The sequence below is a fragment of the Pipistrellus kuhlii genome, unplaced genomic scaffold (genome assembly GCF_014108245.1).
Source record: "Pipistrellus kuhlii isolate mPipKuh1 unplaced genomic scaffold, mPipKuh1.p scaffold_m20_p_12, whole genome shotgun sequence".
In the NCBI taxonomy this organism is placed as follows: Eukaryota; Metazoa; Chordata; class Mammalia; order Chiroptera; family Vespertilionidae; genus Pipistrellus; species Pipistrellus kuhlii.
In genome coordinates this window covers 14,387,480-14,407,209 of record NW_023425427.1, presented here as the reverse complement: position 1 = coordinate 14,407,209, position 19,730 = coordinate 14,387,480, and the positions used below count along the sequence as shown (strand labels likewise).

The following is a 19,730-nucleotide window of genomic DNA, read 5'->3' as shown; positions in this document are numbered from 1 at the left end:
TAATTTCAAAATTCTCTATTTCCATTATTTGGACTTGAAATATTTTAATGGAAACTCACAAAACCTTCAGAAGGACTCACTTCATTTCTAATGCTAAAAAAAGTAGAAAGTCCTTATTCCCAGGTCTTGAAACTCAAACAACAACAAAAGTTACCAAATGAAAAACTTCAGTGGTATAAAAGAAGTGAACAGAACTGGATAAATCAGAGTAGATGTCACCCTTTGAAATAGAATTACCACATAATTGGGAAGAACTTTCAGACAGACCAAGGTCTATTTTTCAGTTGTTTACTGTAAAATGGGGATATTTCACAATTGATAATTGCTTTCAGATGAAAAGCTTGATTGATGAATTATTTCTTAAAATGCAGTATTGAAAATGAACAGCAGACTGGATACGATAATTTTATATTCAAGTGTGAGACAAGCTTAAGGCAAGATGAGCTTGAAAAACTGTTACAATTCAGAGAAAAAGACAGTTGGTGAGCAAATTAAGAGATACAGAGGACAGATCTAGGTGATCCAATATGCTTAGTATAAATATTCCAAAAAAAGACATAAGAGCAGACAGAAAAGAATACTATGCAAAATTAATGAAAAAAATACTTATCTAAATATATATAATAAAAGACATACCAATTTCAAGAATAAAGAAAAAATGCATAAGCATAAGTGAACACGGATTGACTATAAAAGGGAAAAATGTTCAGATTTTATACTTTTTTTTAAATACTAGAGGGCAGTGGAACATCATATAGTGAATGTTACTTAAAATGCTCTAGACAAGCCATTTTCACATATAAAGACAACAGATATCTTTAGATAATTAAGTACTCAGCACATAAGGACACACATGTACTCTTCCTGAAAGAAATTACTAGAATTAGAATTCTATGTTATAAGAAATTAATCCAAATAAGGGTATCAAGAATGGAGAAGATGTGCTATTAAAGAAATGTTGGTGTGCAGTAAACCAGCAAGGCTCAGGATGAATGCCAAAATAATTATAATTAACTAGAGGCATGGTGCACAAAATTTGTGCATGAGGTGGGGGTTTCCTCAACCCAGCCTGCACTCTCACAATCCGGAACCGCTAGCTCCTAACCACTAGCCTGTCTGCCTAATCACTCCTAACTACTTGCCTGCCTACCTGATCGCCCCTAACCACTTGCTTGCCTGCCTCATTGCCCCTAAACATTTACCTGCATGCCTACCTGATTGCCCCTAACCACTCGCCTGCCTGCCTCATCGCCCTGAACTGCCTCTGCCTCAGCCCCTGCCATCATGGCTTTGTCCAGAAGGATGTGTGGAAGGTCGTTCAGCTGTCTGGTCTAATTAACATATTATGCTTTTATTATTATAGATATTTTTCTGAAACAATGTAAAGCAATAATTATTAAAAGAGATGATAAGAAAATAAGTTCTTGAATTAAAAACTCAAGTGATTAAAATAGAGTAGGAAGTATATACATGCAAACTTTATTATAAAAAACAAAGAATGTATTTTCCCTGAACAAAATTTATGGATATATATACACATACACACACACACACACACACACACACACACATACCTACACTAAACGGAATTGTTTTGGAGTAGTGAGGCTGTATATAGGTTTATTTATTTATTTTAAACTTTTGCTCATGTGGTTCTTTTATTAGTGACCATGAGAGTAATAAATAGGGAGGTCCTAGAATACTGGTGGTAGCTGGCCTTGTTATTTATTTAGATGGCTGAAAAATGCAGGAAGAACAAGTAAATGTTGACTCAGTTGGTGATCATAAAAGTAGATCCAATGGGAGAAGGCTGAATGACTCACTTGTTCTGGTTTCCAGCCCTGAGAGCTGCTGTAATGAGGCTCTATGACTAATGGCCAACTACAGGAAATGTGGAGAATTAGGAAATTGTAGGTGCCACCTATCGTATTTTTTATGTTTATTTCACTTGCCCCTTTTCAGGAAAGCCATCACCTGGCCTTGGTCCCGTTGAACTGGCAGCTGTCATTGCTGGACCAGTCTGCTTTGTCTGCATCTCACTTATGTTGATGGTCTATATCTGCCATAACCGCACTGTCATTCACCATCGAGTGCCAAATGAAGAGGACCCTTCATTAGATCGCCCTTTTATTTCAGAGGGTACTACATTAAAAGATTTAATTTATGATATGACAACATCAGGATCTGGATCAGGTAATGTAATTGTTTTTCCTTTTTTTCCTAAGAAATCTAAAAATTAACTGCATTATTTAATTAGTTGGCTGAGCCACCTGACTTGGTTTGTTAAAACTTGGGATAGTGTGAATACTAGTCCAATTTTGAGCCTAGTAAAGGTCCTTACGCTTGCTCTATATCTGCCAATGGCTATTTTAGCCATTGGCAGATATATTACAGCTACTTTTAGTGAAATAAGTCAGCATATTAGCTTCACGTTTTATAAATTTCAAAGTATTCTCATGTTCTCAGGACTCCATGAGGTAGTAAGAATAAGAAGGGTTATTCTCATACAAGTCAGGCTCAGTTCAAAGATGTTCAAATGATATGCAGCTACCCATTCTATTAGGATTAACAGCTTTATTTTTGTCTTTGAACAGAAACAGGCATGACAGAAAATGTGTTTCGAATTGTGAAGGTTATTTACTTTTTTATGAATTTTTAGTCATTTTCTCACTTCAGAAAAAGTCTAACCACCTTGTTTATTTAATATAATAACTGAATGGATCCATGACCCCTGTGATGCTTGCTTTTCTCAGTAATGGTCATTTTTTTGTGGGATCAGAAATAGACTAAGAAACTCAGAATTGCCCTAACCGGTTTGTCTCAGTGGATGGAGTGCCAGCCTGCGGATTCGAAGGTCCCAGGTTCGATTCTGGTCAAGGGCATGTACCTTTGTTGCAGGCATATCCTAAGTAAGGAGTGTGCAGGAGGCAGCTGATTGATGTTTCTCATCAATGTCTTTAACTTTCTATCCCTCTCCCTTCCTTTCTGTAAAAAATCAATAAAAATATATTAAAAAAAAAAAAAAAAGAAATTGCCAGAATTATTCTCAGAAGTGGATTTTGACATAGTACTGTTCTATGTTTAAACCAAAGGGGATTTATTTTTTATTTCTTGCTTTGGAAGGATACTAAGAGAGGAAGTGTTTCCCAAACTTTGACATATGTGTACCCCTTCTATAATTTTTGTAACGCTGAGTACCCCTCGTACATAGAATTAAGCAGTGCAGTGCATATCCCCACCAAACTCCGGTGCAATGCGTACCCCCACCAAACTCTTCCCGTACCCCTGGGGGTACGCGTACCACACTTTGGGAAACACTGCTCTATAGTATTGTAATTTGATACTTAGGTAGGAATTAAGAGATCTAGACTCCAGTGCATGCTTTGTCACTGCTTGGCTCTCTGACTTTGGTCAAACCATATTTCCTCTTTGGGCTTCTATTTCTTCATCAGAAATATGGAACAGATATTTTTGGTAATATTACTTACAGTGTTTTGTTAGGACTTTAAATGAGATATACTATCGCCTTTGAAAGGTATAAATCAACTTCAAATAAGGGCTATATTTATGGATAAAATGAAGATTTGAAAATATATAATGAAAATTTTACTAATTTTATCACCAAGTGACTAAAGGAACGTTAAAGCAGAAGTTGTGACTAGGGGAAGAATATTACTTTGAAGCACAAAATCACATCTGCTAATAAAGTTCACATAAATGTCAAATGCCTATTTATTTTAAGGAAATTAACATATATTGATGTATATACATCAGGAAATATGCAAATATCTATGTTCATTTAGAAACTGATTTTATGACCTGAAATCTTCTTCAGTAGGATTTGGCTATATGTGTATATATTTAGTAAGTGAGTGCTGTTATGACTTCTAGGGCACATGTAGTTTGCACCGGAGCCCATATCTCTTAGGGCAGCCTTTAGGGACCCCTGAGAACATTGTGAGGAAGGAGGCAGTGAGAGATTGAATTGAGATGCAGTAACCTTAGTACTAAAGATGAGACAGTCTTTGGGCAGGTGTGGTAGAGGAATGGAGATTATTTTAGGGCTTCCCTGGGATTTCCCATTGATTCTGAGTTATCCAAAGAGTTCCTAAAGAAGATCTGGCTTATTCTAAAAGTTATTCTGGACCAAAACATAATAAGCAAGGACCAAAAGTCACAGGAAATCAGGGTGACTACAGATCATTTGGAATTAATCCCTTAGGCCTGTTCTCTTGTTGCCCGACTTACACCCAGGGAAATCAAAGCAGCTCATGCCACTTGGCATAGGCTCCAGGGGAACAAGCCTACCTAAACGAGCAAAAGAAATTGCTGTTTGGATTGCAGTTGGATTTTCCAATAAGAATACATTTAGCTCTAACTGGTTTGGCTCAGTGGATAGAGCATTGGTCTGCGGACTGAAAGGTCCCAGGTTCGATTCCGGTCAAGGGCATGTACCTTGGTTGCAGGCACATCCCCAGTAGGCAGTGTGCAGGAGGCAGCTGATCAATCTTTTTCTCTCAGCGATGTTTCTAACTCTTCCTCTTCCTTCCTCTCTGTAAAAAATCAATTAAAAATATATTTTTAAAATGCATTAATTTAACTTAAAGATATAGATATGAAGTAAAGAATTGAATTGTTATTTTCCCCCATTTTATCTATAGTTATAGATTCATCAGGGATTACAGCTCTGTGATCTCTGTGAAAGCTTCACTCTCTTCTTTTATGCCTTACCCTGCAAAAACTTGTTTACATTTTTTGCTAGTAGCTGTGGTTTGGGACGGTTAGCTAATGTCTCGTGTCTGAATTATTTCATCTTTAAAATGAAAGTAATTAGATTGTTGTGAGGTTCAAATGGGACAAAGATGTTTGTGTGAAAACATGGTAAATGGTAACGTATGTTCAAATTTTACCCTTACTGAAAATACATTGGGAGAAAAAATCTGACACACAGTATTTATTGCTGCATTGTACAAAAAAGCTTAGTTTAAGGCCTCCTTTCCCTGTCATAGTTCATTGGGTGCCTAATGGCCTACAGATTAATCCAGACAGAAGCTATTGTCTATTGAATGACAACAGGGAATGCCATCTCTTTCCCCTCTGTTCATTATAAAGCCATGTTGCCTGCTACCTCATGGATGGGACTCATGCTTGTGAGTAAATAAAATGTGTATACATAATGCTTCTTTTTGTTCTTTTACTCATTAAGGAAAAGGTAAAGCCAAACATTTCATATTATGAATTTACATGCCTATTACTCAGTACTGTGGCCATAATTGAGGAAAGGTCCTATCTCTCTCAGAGACTACTTTTAACTTGGGAACTGCAAGGAAGACAGTGGAGAGCTAACCTAATCCCTGTTGCATTAACTTGAATCTCAGGTTGTGCATGTGTCCATATTTAAGCTGTCATTGGATCGTAAAATATGTGTGAGCATGCATATGTGTGCCAGTGTTTGAGAGTGAGTATCATACCAGTGTTCCTTATATCTTGTTCATGCTTATGATCTGTTACAATGTATGCCTGTTATTTAGGTCTTATTTCTGTTCACTATTGAAGCATTTTCCCCATTGAAATTTACTCTTTTCAAGGTACAGAAAAATAAAGCAGAGAACATAGAGATCTAAATTAGACTTATATTTGTCTTTAGAAAAAAATTGTTACTTTTCGAAAATACTCAGGTATTCATGTGGGTTATGGTAACCAAATATAGATAATATGATGAATCTAGATGTGGTTTTTAATTTTAGGTCTGCATCTAGAATCTAAGGGTGATTGGATGACAAAAACTTTTCTTGTCCCATTAGCCTATCTTGTCCATCCCGTTTACATGGGTCCTGAATTGTCAGATATTTAGGTGAACTGGTATAGTCCGAATATAATGTTACTTAAATACTGTAGGTAGTTAGTAAACCTTTTCTATAAATGAAATACATGTGGCAATATTTCAAAAAATGTGTTTTAGAGTAAGGCAAGTTCAATTGGTGAAAAAAATTACCAAAGTAAATTGCTAGACACTTGTTTAAGTGCAGAGACAGCCAGTTCCTAGCAAGTAAATTGCTTATCTTGAAATGGTTTCTGTGATAATTTTTACTGATTTATTAAAAGTTGGGTTAGAATTTATTTTTGTGTAAAAATATGTATTCACATATTTTTCTCCTCCCACAATTAAAACTGTTATCAGATTCATCTTCCTAAAATCAGGTGTGTGTGTTTTTAATTATTTCTTTTAGAAATTTTTAATAATTATTAACCCACAGCTCTCATTGGTCATGTTGAGCTTGGCATCTCTAGTATTTGTCACATACTGGTGACAGTTTACCTTCTCTTTCACTGCTTTACTACATGCACCTCCTTTCTGTTTACCTAAGCCGGTTCCCTAAAAATGTATCATTCATTTCCTCTTTTACCTATGTTCGCATATTCCTCTTACCTCAATACCTTACCTCCTTCTCTTCTCCTTAGGTCTTATCTCTCTGCAAAGGTCAGTCTAAATTCAACTTACTTTATAAAGTTTACCTTGACCCTCTAGGCAGGAGTTTCTGAATTCTTTCATTGTATTTATTATTTATCTTTTATCATGAATTACTGTGTTTGCAAATGTGGTCTTTATTTCATTGAGATTGTAAGTTCCTTAAAAGTAGAGCTTAAAAGAGTTACAACCTTCCTATGGTGATGTTGGTTGTATTGACTACTAGTTATTTTTATCTTCAGGTTTACCATTGCTCGTTCAGAGAACAATTGCAAGAACTATTGTGTTACAAGAAAGCATTGGCAAAGGTCGGTTCGGAGAAGTTTGGAGAGGAAAGTGGAGAGGAGAAGAAGTTGCTGTGAAAATATTCTCTTCTAGAGAAGAACGTTCATGGTTCCGTGAGGCAGAGATTTATCAAACTGTAATGTTACGTCATGAAAACATCTTGGGATTTATAGCAGCAGACAATAAAGGTCAGTAACATTTACTTCTCCTTTGAGTGTAACAAAATCTACTTAATAAAGCCTTTTTACAGATATGGCTACTAAGCACTTTCAGATTTAATGACAAAAATAGATGTGTGTCATATACTAGTAGATTAGACCCATTTGGTCAAATGGAATATTTAGAAGTCTTATATTTAGAACCAAGAACTCCTTAAAGATTTCCTTGACTCTTGACAACCTGTTCCTAAATCTCTAATTGTTTTATAACAGCTTTTTTTTTTTAAAAGCCACCTGCTTTGTTATTTTGCTTCTGGACAGTTAGTTATTGAGTGAAATAATAATACAGATTGACCAGAACCAGAGTTATCTTTTTCCTTCTCTCCCTTCCCTTCTCTCCCAACACTATTGCTCCAAACTGTTAAAAGTGTTTAAACTCAGTTGGTAATTATGGATGATTTGATTTTTCATTTTGCTTCTCTGTATTTTCAAATTTAAATACAACAAGCATTTATTACTTGTTTATTTTTTAAACTTTTATTTAGAGAAAATTTCCAGTATATAAAAAAGAATAGTATAATGAACTTCCTCATCTTTAATAATTATTACTTCATTGATTTCTGATTTCACCTACACTGCCCCTTAACTAAATTATTTTAAGCCAGTTCCAGATAATATATCTTTTTACCCATAAACATTCTCATTTGTATCTTTAGGTTATAAAGCACTTTTAATGAAACATAATCATACTACGATTGCCACTTTAAAAAAATATCAAATATCTAGTCAATTTTAAATTTCTGCAACTGTCTCCTATTATTAATATTTTTAAATAAATGGCTATTCATTTTAGGATACACAGTCCACACATTGCATTTCGTTGGTTTTAATCTTAAGTCCCTTAAAATCTCTAGGTTCCTTCTCCATCTTTTGTTTTATTCTTCTTGCAGTTTATTTGTTGAAGAAAATAGATTGTTTGTCCTGTAGGGCTTATCACATTCTGGATTTTACTAATTGAATTCCTACACGGTCTCTGAACTTACTCCTTTTGTATTATTTGAAAACTGGTAATTAGAATTAGAGATTGAATCTGATTGCATTTTATTGGTTTCCTGAAAATATTTTCTGTATATCCTATATTTTCTGTTGTATCACATAGGAGACATATAATGTTTGATTATCTGTTTGTGTGTGTGTGTGTGTGTGTGTGTGTGTGTGTGTGGTTTAAGAGTCAATAATGGGCAGTGATTATCAGTGGCTACTCCCAGTTGAATGTTATTTAATTTAAAAACAAAACATAAATAAAAGCAGTCTGACCAAATCCTTAGTTTTCATTTTCTTCTGTCTCTAACATCATTTAGCTTCTCCCCCAATTTTTAATACAACCTTTATTATGGTCTATGATTCTAGACTTTAATAGTTGTCTTTGTTTTCTGGAACTTGTCTTACGGATTTTTATGAAGGATCTAAATTTACAAATAGTAACTACACCCTTAAAGAACTTGCCCACATTCATGGCTTCAAACTCTACTGTGGTGATGACTTTCAAATCTGCACTTTGGGGCTCAAACCTCACCCAAGCCCAGCATGTGTTAGGCATGTTCTAAGTCGCAAACTGGTACAAAATGCTCCTGCTGCTGTGTGCTGAGCTTTCTCTTTGCATTTGCTCAAGCAGCAGCTAAGCTGGTGCTGTCATCTGGTGGTCACCATGGGAACTAATGACCTTGCTGGCTCTTCCTTTGCCCCTCTACCCCAGTTCCCTTCTTTATCTTCATCTCCTGATTTAGTTAAATCTACCCAAACACCTTTTTATATATGCACAGCCTTTTATATACCTTTTTTCCTTCTGCCTTTCTTGTCGATTACCTCAGAAAAATCTGCCTGTGTTCCTATTTATTTCTTGAATTTCATAATTCAGTCATGGATAATAATAAGCAGGCAGATAAAGTAGTGATATATCTGTGTCAAGGAAGAGACAAGGTACAATTTGAACAGAATCAATTTATGAAGAATAAGTTTGTAAAGAACTAGTATCATGAGTCTCTGAATCCTTTTGAAAGTACTGAAAAATCCCCTCCAGATCTTCTGAAAATATCTTTCTTGATCTCTTCTAATCAGATCTTTCCATCAGATAGCAGCCTTCAAAATATATAAGTTGTTTTATGTCAATTTGGGTTTTGTTTTTTGTATTATAACCAATGAAGAAAGAAACAACACATTTTAAATTCTAATGTTCCATGCTATGGAACTAAGTGCTTTAATGTATAAAATGCATTTAAAAAATCGGTTATTCTATTTTTTAAAATTTCTTAATGGTCTTACAAAGTAAGGTATCCTTGTTGTGTAAAGGGAGATACTGTGGCTCACTGGTTAGGAAACTTGTTTGAGGTCACTAAGTCAATAACAGCCTCTGGATTTGAACTCAAGTCACAATGACTTCAGGTGTGCATCTTTTACTGAATTGTGCTGCCTCTTGATATTGTAATACTTTTTCTTACAATTCCTTTTTAAAAAATATATATTTTATTGATTTTTTACAGAGAGGAAGGGAGAGGGATAGGTTAGAAACTTCGATGAGAGAGAAAGATCAATCAGCTGCCTCCTGCACACCTCCTATCGAATGTGCCTGCAACTAAGGTGCATGCCCTTGACCAGAATTGAACCTGGGATCTTCAGTCCGCATGCTGATGCTCTACCCCCTAAGCCAAACCAGTTAGGGCTCACAATTTCATGAAATGTGGTTTTTCATATATTTCTAGCTACTTATAGGTTAAATAGGCTTTTGTGGTCCAGCCTATCCAAAACCTTTACCTTGATCCCCATGGGAAAACACATTGCAAATTCATGCATCAGTTTACAAGTGATCTTATGGCACATACATTCCTATTTCTTGACGTTTAAAATCACCTTGTATGTGTAAAACTGGGTTCAGTCCCAACTTTTTCTTCTCCTGACATTTCAGTTCTGTCTCAGCTTTTCCATTGTGTCAGTGATATACTTTTATGAAGCCTTATAGTCATAGTCATCTTGTGTGGCTTCTTTGTTAACTAACTATATTCAGAGCCTCTCATTGAAGCTTGCATTTCTTCATTTCACCTTACTTTGAGTTTTGTTCCATACTGCTCCATTCCATACTGTGGCCACACTAGGATCCTGATACTTCTTATTTTCCTGCTGCTTTCTTTCATTGTTTACCTCTTCCCAGAAACAATCATTGAGCACCTAACCTGAACCAGGCATTTTTCTAGGCACTAAAGAGTTCCCAACTCTACCACAGTCTGTGTAGACTCAAGATTACCATATTTGAACTGTGATTTCTTGTCTTTCTCTCTTTTTAAAAAATTTATGTTTATTGTTGAAAGCATTAGAAATTGTCTCCTTCCCCCCTCATTGGCCCCCTCCACCTCACTCACTCCCCTTCCTCAGCCCTTCACTGATTACTTGTCTCTTAAATGGGATTAGTCATCCAGCCTTATCTCAGGAAATGAGGCTTACTCTGAGGAACTAAAGGATACATATGTAAAAGTATAAGACAAAAAATACAGGAAAATATGAAAGAAATATTTACAAATGTAAGGTTCAATCATATTGTTGTGGGATTTGGGATAGAGAGTAAAGTGATAACTTTTGAACAAATAAATTGAAAATGTTCTATAGACTGTCTGAAATATTGTTATACTTTGCAGACAATGGTACATGGACTCAGCTCTGGTTGGTATCAGATTATCATGAGCATGGATCCCTTTTTGATTATTTGAACAGATACACAGTTACTGTGGAAGGAATGATAAAACTTGCTCTGTCCACAGCAAGTGGACTTGCCCATCTTCATATGGAGATTGTTGGTACTCAAGGTAACTTGAAGCAATCCTGTTTTTACTTTCATGGATCTAGTGTCTGTTTAGAACATTTTTGTAAGAAGTCAGGCTAATTGGAAATGTTATCTTTCTGTTGAAAATCTCACATGGAATCTGGGAATTTGTTTAGAGAGCCTATAGTCGTTGTAACAATACTGATATTTTTGTGTGTTCTTAAAAATAGCATTCAGTTTCCTACTTGTGATTTTTAAAGATATTGATTTTAAAATTCAAGTCTAAGAGATATTTTTTTTAATTTTTCATTATATTTTCACTTTCATTTTATCAAAAACATTAAATATTATGTTTTATTTATCAAATGAAAGTGAAAATGCTTTATAAATGTCAACATGCTATATAAATGTTATCTTGCCATCTAACAAAATTATATTTGACTTTGAGATAAGACTCCATGAGACCCTTTTACAGTTGAAAAATTAAATACTATGTTTTAGTTATGAAATGTTTATGCTATGATACTTGTGCCATGTAGGATATCAGACACCAATGAATCTCTATGGTCTAGTGATTATTGACTTGCTATCTGTTTCACTTGAGATTGTTAATGACCCAGGTAAAAATTGTGATTTGTATTACCTTTTAAGCAATTATGTTTATTTTCTTTAGGAAAACCAGCCATTGCTCACAGAGATTTGAAATCAAAAAATATCTTGGTAAAGAAGAATGGAACTTGTTGTATTGCAGACTTGGGACTGGCAGTAAGGCATGATTCAGCCACAGATACAATTGATATTGCTCCAAACCACAGAGTGGGGACAAAACGGTATACTTGCGAATAAATAGTATTTAATATGTTCTAAAAACAAAATTCTTTTCCTTCTCATTTGCATATATATATTTTTTCTGAAACTCGACCTTTATTAGATTGGCCATAGGTGGAAGATCTTATGGTTTTGTCTGCTCTGAAAGCAAGGTTACCTGACTTAAAATGAAGCCTGCTGATGAAAGATAGTCCTTCCAGAAAATATTTTCTGTTTTTAAAAATATATTTTATTGATTTTTTACAGAGAGGAAGAGAGAGGGATAGAGAGTTAGAAACATCGACGAGAGAGAATCATCGATCAGCTGCCTCTTGCACACCCCCTACTGGGGATGTGCCCGCAACTAGGTACATGCCCTTGCCCGGAATCGAACCCGGGACCTTTCAGTCCGCAGGCCGACGCTCTATCCACTGAGCCAAACTGGTCCCGGCTAGAAAATATTTTCATTAGTTATGTTAATTATAATAGCAGTAGGAGCTAATGTTTATAGGGTACCTACTGTGTGCCAATCATTTTAATGAAATTTTTTATACATTATCTCATTTGATGCCCTCCTCAAATGCTGTACTATAGCTATTCCAACTATTTTCAGTTCCTGAAAATATGCCTGCCTTTCTTCCTTAGAACTTTTGCATGTGCTGTACCTAGAACCCATCTCCCCCTATTGTTTCCATAACTTGTGCTCACCCTTTCTTTTTCATAGGAATCCTTTTCTGGACTGTTAGGTGTTCTTGCCAACAGCTCTCATAGCATGCTGAAATTGGACCATTAAGGCACTTAACACATAATGGTGTAATTATTTATTTATCTGTATATTCCATTGGGTTGTAGGCCAGTTGGAAGTAGTCTGTATTCCCAGCATCCATCACAGTGCCTAATACATAGTAGATGCTCAGTAAATATTTCTTGAATCCACAAGTTCTCAAAATAATCTAACTAGGTAGTTGTCATTATTCTCAAGTCACAGATGAGGAATACACCTCAGAGAGGTTATGTAATTGGCCAACCTCTTAAGATGGATGGTAAGCTGCAGAGCTGAGATTTGAACCTGTGAACACAAACTTGCTCTGTATTACAACATATCTTCAAACTGCCGTCTTGGCCTTGAAGTGAGCCAAGCTTTATTCTATCTAAGTTGTATTTATGACTTCTGGATTCAACAGGGACTCAGAATTCTAAACTCTGGTTACAGTACAGTGGTTGCCGCAGGTCTTTGTAGGTCTTGATCTGTAACCTTAGTAGGGCATTTGAAACCTCAGAACTTCACAATGTGGCATCGATAGGAAAATTAGCATTCATTTTCATTTTATTTATTTTTTTTTTTTAAATATATTTTATTGATTTTGTACAGAGAGGAAGGGAGAGAGATAGAGAATTAGAAACATCGATGAGAGAGAGTCATCGATCAGCTGCCTCTTGCACACCCCCCACCGGGGATATGCTCGCAACCAAGGTACATGCCCTTGACCGGAATTGAACCCGGGACCTTTCAGTCCCTAAGCCGACGCTCTATCCATTGAGCCAAACCGGTTTCGGCTCATTTTCATTTTAACCTACTATTTTCTCTCCTGGGATATGTCCCTGCCCTGTTGTCCATCCAATTTTAATGAGGAGGCTTCTAGATTAAAATATGTAATTCTTGAAGAGTACATGACTAGAGTAGGTGGTGTGCATTAGGAAATTTGTTAACAGTCACCGTTATTTCTTGTGGCTTTCATTGAAAACTAAGATAGCAATTAGTATTTAATTGACATCATTAATTTGAAAACCAGTATGGTTATATAATACTTTTCTTAAATTTAATATGATCTAAGTTATATAATATTGTATTTGTATGAATAAGAAATGTCTGGGGGGGAAAAATACAGAGACAAACGGCAAGGGAGAACACATGTAAGGAGACAGGCCTCAGGAGAAACCAACTTCCTGATACTATCTTGATGTTATACTTCCAGCCTCCGGAACTGTAAAGAATACATGTCTGTTATGGAATCTACCCAGCCAGTAGCATTTTGTTATGGTAGTGGTAGCAAACTACTACATCTGACATTCATAGTACTAAGTTTGTAATTTTCCTGAGTTTTTGGCGGCATATAACTTCTCTCTGCTGCACTGAAAATATGAGACATCTTAACGACTTGATGGTCTTTCTCTTGCCCTAACTTGCTTTTACATTTATAATCTGATACCAAAGCTAAGTGCTTTCTACTCTCATTTTCTTCTTAATCTGATGTGCTTCAGTTAGGTGCATTTTTCATTTTTTAGACATTTAGAGTACATTTGCTAAAGCTGAAATGAGAATCTCAATAAATGAATAAATAATGATTTAGTGACAAAAAAAATGTCTGAAAGCATATTCATCAAATGTTAACACTTTGTGGTAGTAATGAAATGATTTTTCACTTTGTACTTTATGTACTTTGGGAAAATATCTATAAGAATAGTCATTAAAAAAATCAGCAGAACCATAAAATTTTCTTTTAATTCTCAGGGGTAAAAGAAAAAGTTCAAAAATAATATGGCCACCATTCAATAAAATAAAGTACTGAATTCTTTTTTAGGTACATGGCCCCTGAAGTTCTAGATGATTCCATAAATATGAAACACTTTGAATCCTTCAAGCGTGCTGACATCTATGCAATGGGCTTAGTATTCTGGGAAATAGCTCGAAGATGTTCTATTGGTGGTAAATTTCTTCCCCTTTCCTCAACAGTTTGTCATGAACAGAAGTTGTTTAAGAATTGCTTTCTCTTTTATTGAATGAAATTAAACACATCAACGGTCTGAAATTATGTTCACCAGGTGACCAGGAGAGTGCCAAGAAAATAATGGAGCCAAAACCTGTAATGAGAGGAAAACAACATGACATGCTTTACCTAATGCACAGCTTTATCCTAATGTATTCTTTTTCTGTTTCCTCTTGAATCTTGGAAAGCATCAAAATTTAACCTTTTATTATCTTGAAATAGAGTTACATTGACTGGATGACTGCTTTGGTGGCCACCCAGGAAACTGTCTAGCATGCACCTGAGTCTAAATGATTTTTTCCCCCCTGAGATTATTTTTTCCAACTTGGAAATTTTTCAACAGAGTACAATACAATTACACCACCATTACATTACTTTCTAAAGTAAGTTTGCTTTAACTTTTTTTTTTTTTTTTTTTTTATCCTCAGGGAGTGAGGATATTTTTTCATTTGTGTGTGTGTGTGTGTGTGTGTGTGTGTGTGTGTGTGTGTTTTTCAAGAGGGAGCAGAAGGGAAGAGAGAGAGAGAGACACACACACAGACACAGACAGAAACATTGATTCGTTGCCTTCCTTATTCGCTGACACGGTCGGGGATCAAACCTGCAACCCAGGTACATCCCCTTGATCGGAAATTGAACCTGAAACCCTTTGGTATGTGGGCTGATGCTCTAGCCACTGAGCCATGCTGACCAGGTTTGTTTTAACTTTTAAATTTAGTTTTAGATTGAGTACTTTTTATATTTCCTTGAGAAAAGCTCTTATCTGGGAGCCCACACTTGGCTGAGTCTAGGGTCTTAGGTTTTTGAGGCAGTGAGAGGCAGAGTATGTCTCTGCATTGTAACAGAGAGAACAGGTTATTGACAGATGCAAGTAGAGGATAGGATTTGTACCTTAAGCTTGTCTTGTAGGATTCACATCTCAGTGATAGAGGATATATTCCCATACCAAGTGAGAGGCTGTGCACTCATAGAAGGAAAATCCATTAAAACTCTTATGAGTTCTAGAGGAAACTGTCAATCTAGACCCCATAGCTCATAATTCATCATCATTCAAATAGCCTTTATGATCCCACAGTAATATTTAATTTCCAGGTGTGAGCCCAATCAAGTTAGGGAGGTGGGTTGTTGATATAGATAGGGATGAGACAGCAAGCTGTGAACCCTGTTCACTCACCTAGTTTAGTAATGGGACACTGTAGTAGCATGCTCAGCACCTCCTTTGTGTCTGGTCAAATAAAATCAATTTTTTCTTTTTCTTTTTTTAAATCAATATAGGAATTCATGAAGATTACCAGCTGCCTTATTATGATCTTGTACCTTCTGATCCATCAGTTGAAGAAATGAGAAAAGTTGTTTGTGAACAGAAGTTGAGGCCAAATATTCCAAACAGATGGCAGAGCTGTGAAGTGAGTATTTCTTTTAGATACTATGCAGTTCTCTAAACTACTTCTGCTTAGTAACTGCAAATTTGCTACTTTCCTTTAAGGAAAACACAAATTCTCTTTCTTTTTCATAGCAATTAAACTGAGTAAAGAGAATAATTTGTTTTTCGTGTTAATTTTTAAGCACATTGAAAGGGCCATAATGTATTTGCACCGGCCATGAGAACAGTGTTTATTCGGATCTGCCAGTAACCAGAGCACCTGCATTTTAAATGAATACTTTCCTTCAATCTGGGCAGTCCCAAACAGTGAGATTGTGCTGACAGGAATCAGGAAACCAGTATTTAGGTCAAACCTGGATACCATTTCAGAGTGATGCTGGGCAAATGAACTTTAGCATGACTTTTCGTAAAATGGAGAACTTGGATAAGATGATTATAAAGATGGTTTTATATCTTATTCATTTCATTGCCCGTATGATCACTCACCAGAAATTTGGGGGAAATGCTTTCCCCACAGTGTGTGAGCTTTCCAACCCTAGCTCTGACAAAAAGTTTTAGAAATCTTTTTTGTAGTTGTAAATTTAAAGAACTTACAAATTATGTCGCAACCCACAGATTGAGAACTGCTAGCAGGGTCGCCTAAGACCATCGGAAAACACAGATATTTACATTATGATCCATAATAGTAGCAAAATTACAGTTATGAAGTACAACGAAAATAATTTTGTGGTTGGGGGTCACAACAACATGAGGAACTGTATTAAAGGGTAGCGGCATTAGAAAGGTTGAGAACCACTGCTCTAGAATATAAGGTTTATGAAGGCAGGGGTTTTGTGTTTGTCCACTGTCGTATCCCCAGTACCTGGGATGGAATCTGGTACGTGGTAGGCATTTGTTAAATGAATATATGTCTGTGATGGGCACTTGGTCCTTTTTAATCTGAAAACAAATGTTCGTTTCTAGGAAATGTTTCTGAAATATTTTATTTGATTTTCTCTTTTCATTTTCCTCTCGTTTCTTTTTTCAACTCTGATTATGAATGTTAGACCTCAGAAACAAAAACCTATCAATGATAAATCCAATACCATAAATTTTTTTTTTTTACCTCTTTGAGGATGTTAGTAATAGATTATTGATTTTTTTCCCTCTGTATACAGCTTCCGTTTTTTCCACGCTGCTTTTTTTCTGTTTGTGTCAGCTTCTGCATTTCATAGACTTTTCTCAGATGTTTGATGAGACTCGTATTCTGTTTGAGGACAAGGCGCTGAATGCTTATAGGAAGCTCTGTGCACGTGGATGGAGCTTTCTGACTGAAATCCTGAAGCGCTCTGACAGGGGCCACTGATGTCGTCCCTTCCGGTCTCTCCCTTTGGGCTGCTCACATGCTCCGGGGAAGACTCTTAAGGCTCTTCCCTGGAGTAGAATGTACATGTTGCTGACTGTGTTTTGGGGAGAAAGTCTGTGGTTTTAGCATTTAGTATATTGTCAGTATGGAACTTTCTCGTCTATGTTCCCCCGATCATAAATTGCTATTTCACTCTCTCAGATACAAACCTCTAGCCCAGTGGTCGGCAAACTGCAGCTTAAGAGCCACATGCAGCTCTTTGGCCCCTTGAGTGTGGCTCTTCCACAAAATAGCACGTGTGGGTGCACACATACAGTGCAACTAAAACTTCGTGGCCCATGCGCAGAAGTCGGTTTTCGGCTCTCAACAGAAATTTCCATTGTTGTACTGTTGATATTTGGCTCTGTTGACTAATGAGTTTGCTGACCACGGCTGTAGTCTATTACTGGGGGAGGGGCAGTTATCTGGGGTTCCAGCTCTTCTGGCTAATGCTCCTATTTTTCGCCTGAATTTCATTCTAAATTAGTGTGAGTCACGTTCTTTCTTTGCCTTATGTTGCTCTGGTTTAGGATTCAGCTTTTTCAGGTGTGCAGAGTGAGTCGCTCTGTGTCTCCTTTCCAGCTGCTGGCATCAGTACCTCATTGATGGAAATTTAGGTTATTTCTATTCACACAGTATTACAAATGCTCAAACAAAACACTTGTACATTTAGAAACGTCATTTAGAAAAGAAAACTCACAGATAAATTATATCCTTATCTAGATTGATGGAAAGGGTTGCATGCATTAATTCTTTTTCTTCTATTTTTCTTGTAGGCCTTGAGAGTAATGGCTAAAATTATGAGAGAATGTTGGTATGCCAATGGAGCAGCGAGGCTTACAGCTTTGCGGATTAAGAAAACTTTGTCACAACTCAGTCAACAGGAAGGCATCAAAATGTAATTCTGCGGCTTTGCTGAACTCTCCTTTTCTTCAGATCTGCTCCTGGGCTCTAATTTGGGAGGTCACTTGTTCTACCTCACTGAGAGGAACAGAAGGATATTGCTCCTTTTGCAACAGTGTCATAGGTCAATTTAAAGCTTCCCAGGGTTTCTTTGGGCCCAGGAATCAGCCATGTGGGCCCTCTCTGTGCACTATGAACTCTTCTTTCCCAGGACAGTTACAAAGTGTTGCATAGTCTACCTTTATTTTTTATTAATACAAAACTCTTTGTTTTTTAAAGCTAAAATTTCTGGTCTTAACGTTAGGCAACTCTGCTGTGCTGAAGATCATCTTTAAGGGTAAAGGAGCTGGATAGTTGAGTCATACGGAAGCATTTCTTTTTTTTTAAAGAAATTTCCTCCTGGTTAGTACATTCTCAGAGGATTCTGAACCACTAAAGAGTTTCCTTGATTCAGACGCTGAATGTACTGTTCTGTAAATTTCAGGATCTTAAAACTAACACTTAAAAAACTCTTAGCTTGAGTCTAAAAATGACCTCATATAATAGTGAAGAACATAATTTATGCAATTTTATTTTGTAATAATTATTGTTCTTTCACATATTCAGAATATTACATGCCTTCAAATGGGATTGTACTATACCAGTAAGTGCCACTTCTGTGTCTTTGTAATGGAAATGAATAGAATTGCTTAAAGTCTGCTTGTATGTTAAAACCTGTAGTGTTTCAATTCAGATAGTTTATCGGGGTAAACCAGACATTTTAGTTTTTGCTTTTTTTTCTTTTTTTAAGAGTTTTTGTGATGTCATTTAGTATTCCAATTTAAAAATGCCTTTCTACCAGAATGTGCTTAAACCACTAAAGAAATGAAGTGGCATTAATTGGTAAATTGTTATCATGGTCATGTTGAATAGTCTCTCATCAGGGTTTTGCATTTTAGTTGTGTCGTCTAAGTATACTTTAAAAAATATCAAGTGGCACTCTAGATGCTTATAGTACTTTAATTTAAAATTGGTAGCATACAGGCTAATTTTTTTAAAACGGAAAATTTGTCTAGCTGCTTGTGGAAAGTTGTGTGGCATTTTGTAAGCCATTTTGTTCTGTATTTGATCAAAGACAGTGTTATTTTTTAAGATGAATTATGTTTAAAGTTAGAATATGGTTAATGTTAAATGATAGGCCTTTTTCTAGGAAGATAAAGGTAGTTAATAATTTGAGTAGATAACAGATGTGCAAGAGTCACATTTGTTATGTAGGAGTCACTGGTGGATTTTTCTGTCTGCAGCTGAGGTTAGAGTTAGTGTGATTTTGAGATCTCACTACATTTTGAGGAAGGCAGCTTTTAATTTAGTCTTTCCTTCTGTTTGCAGATATTTTAACTGCTGATTTACATGGTTTTATAGTAAATTCAGCATACTCGTGGTATTTGGGAGAGAGGTAGCTAAAGCATATTCTGAGTAAAGGTTTTCCATTTACAGGTGTTTTTGGTTAAATTGAATGTTTAAAATAAACTGGTCATGGTCTTCTCACATTAAGTTGAAAAAGCTTATAACAACTGGTTTTACTTCCAGTGCTAGAAGTCTTTGCAGAGCTTTTACAATTTTTAAAGTTTTCTTTATCACTGTGATCTTATTCTGAGGGGGCAAAACTATCTTAGCTGTGAAGAAAGACACTGACTTTACAGTGCTGTCGATTCCCAGTGAAAGGGTTAGAATAACCTTTACAGTATTCAGGTCAGTAAGAGATGGTGGCCATTCACGGTC

General features: G+C 36.0%; 1 protein-coding gene across 4 annotated transcripts in view; it reads left to right on the top strand.

The window, feature by feature from the left end:
* TGFBR1 (transforming growth factor beta receptor 1) overlaps positions 1 to 19,098 on the top strand; it is a 43,831-nt gene extending 24,733 nt beyond the window's left edge. For 2 of the 4 annotated variants that reach the window (XM_045579963.1, XM_036433215.2), the window contains exons 3-9: positions 1,963 to 2,193; positions 6,712 to 6,942; positions 10,599 to 10,766; positions 11,397 to 11,553; positions 14,113 to 14,237; positions 15,574 to 15,704; positions 17,843 to 19,098. In XM_045579963.1, coding sequence (XP_045435919.1) covers positions 1,963 to 2,193; positions 6,712 to 6,942; positions 10,599 to 10,766; positions 11,397 to 11,553; positions 14,113 to 14,237; positions 15,574 to 15,704; positions 17,843 to 17,968 — 1,169 coding nt within the window. In that variant the 3' untranslated portion in view covers positions 17,969 to 19,098. The remainder of the gene's footprint in view (positions 1 to 1,962; positions 2,194 to 6,711; positions 6,943 to 10,598; positions 10,767 to 11,396; positions 11,554 to 14,112; positions 14,238 to 15,573; positions 15,705 to 17,842) is intronic. The other 2 variants (XM_045579962.1, XM_036433216.2) reach the window with 2 other exon arrangements.
* Positions 19,099 to 19,730: the final 632 nt, after the last annotated feature.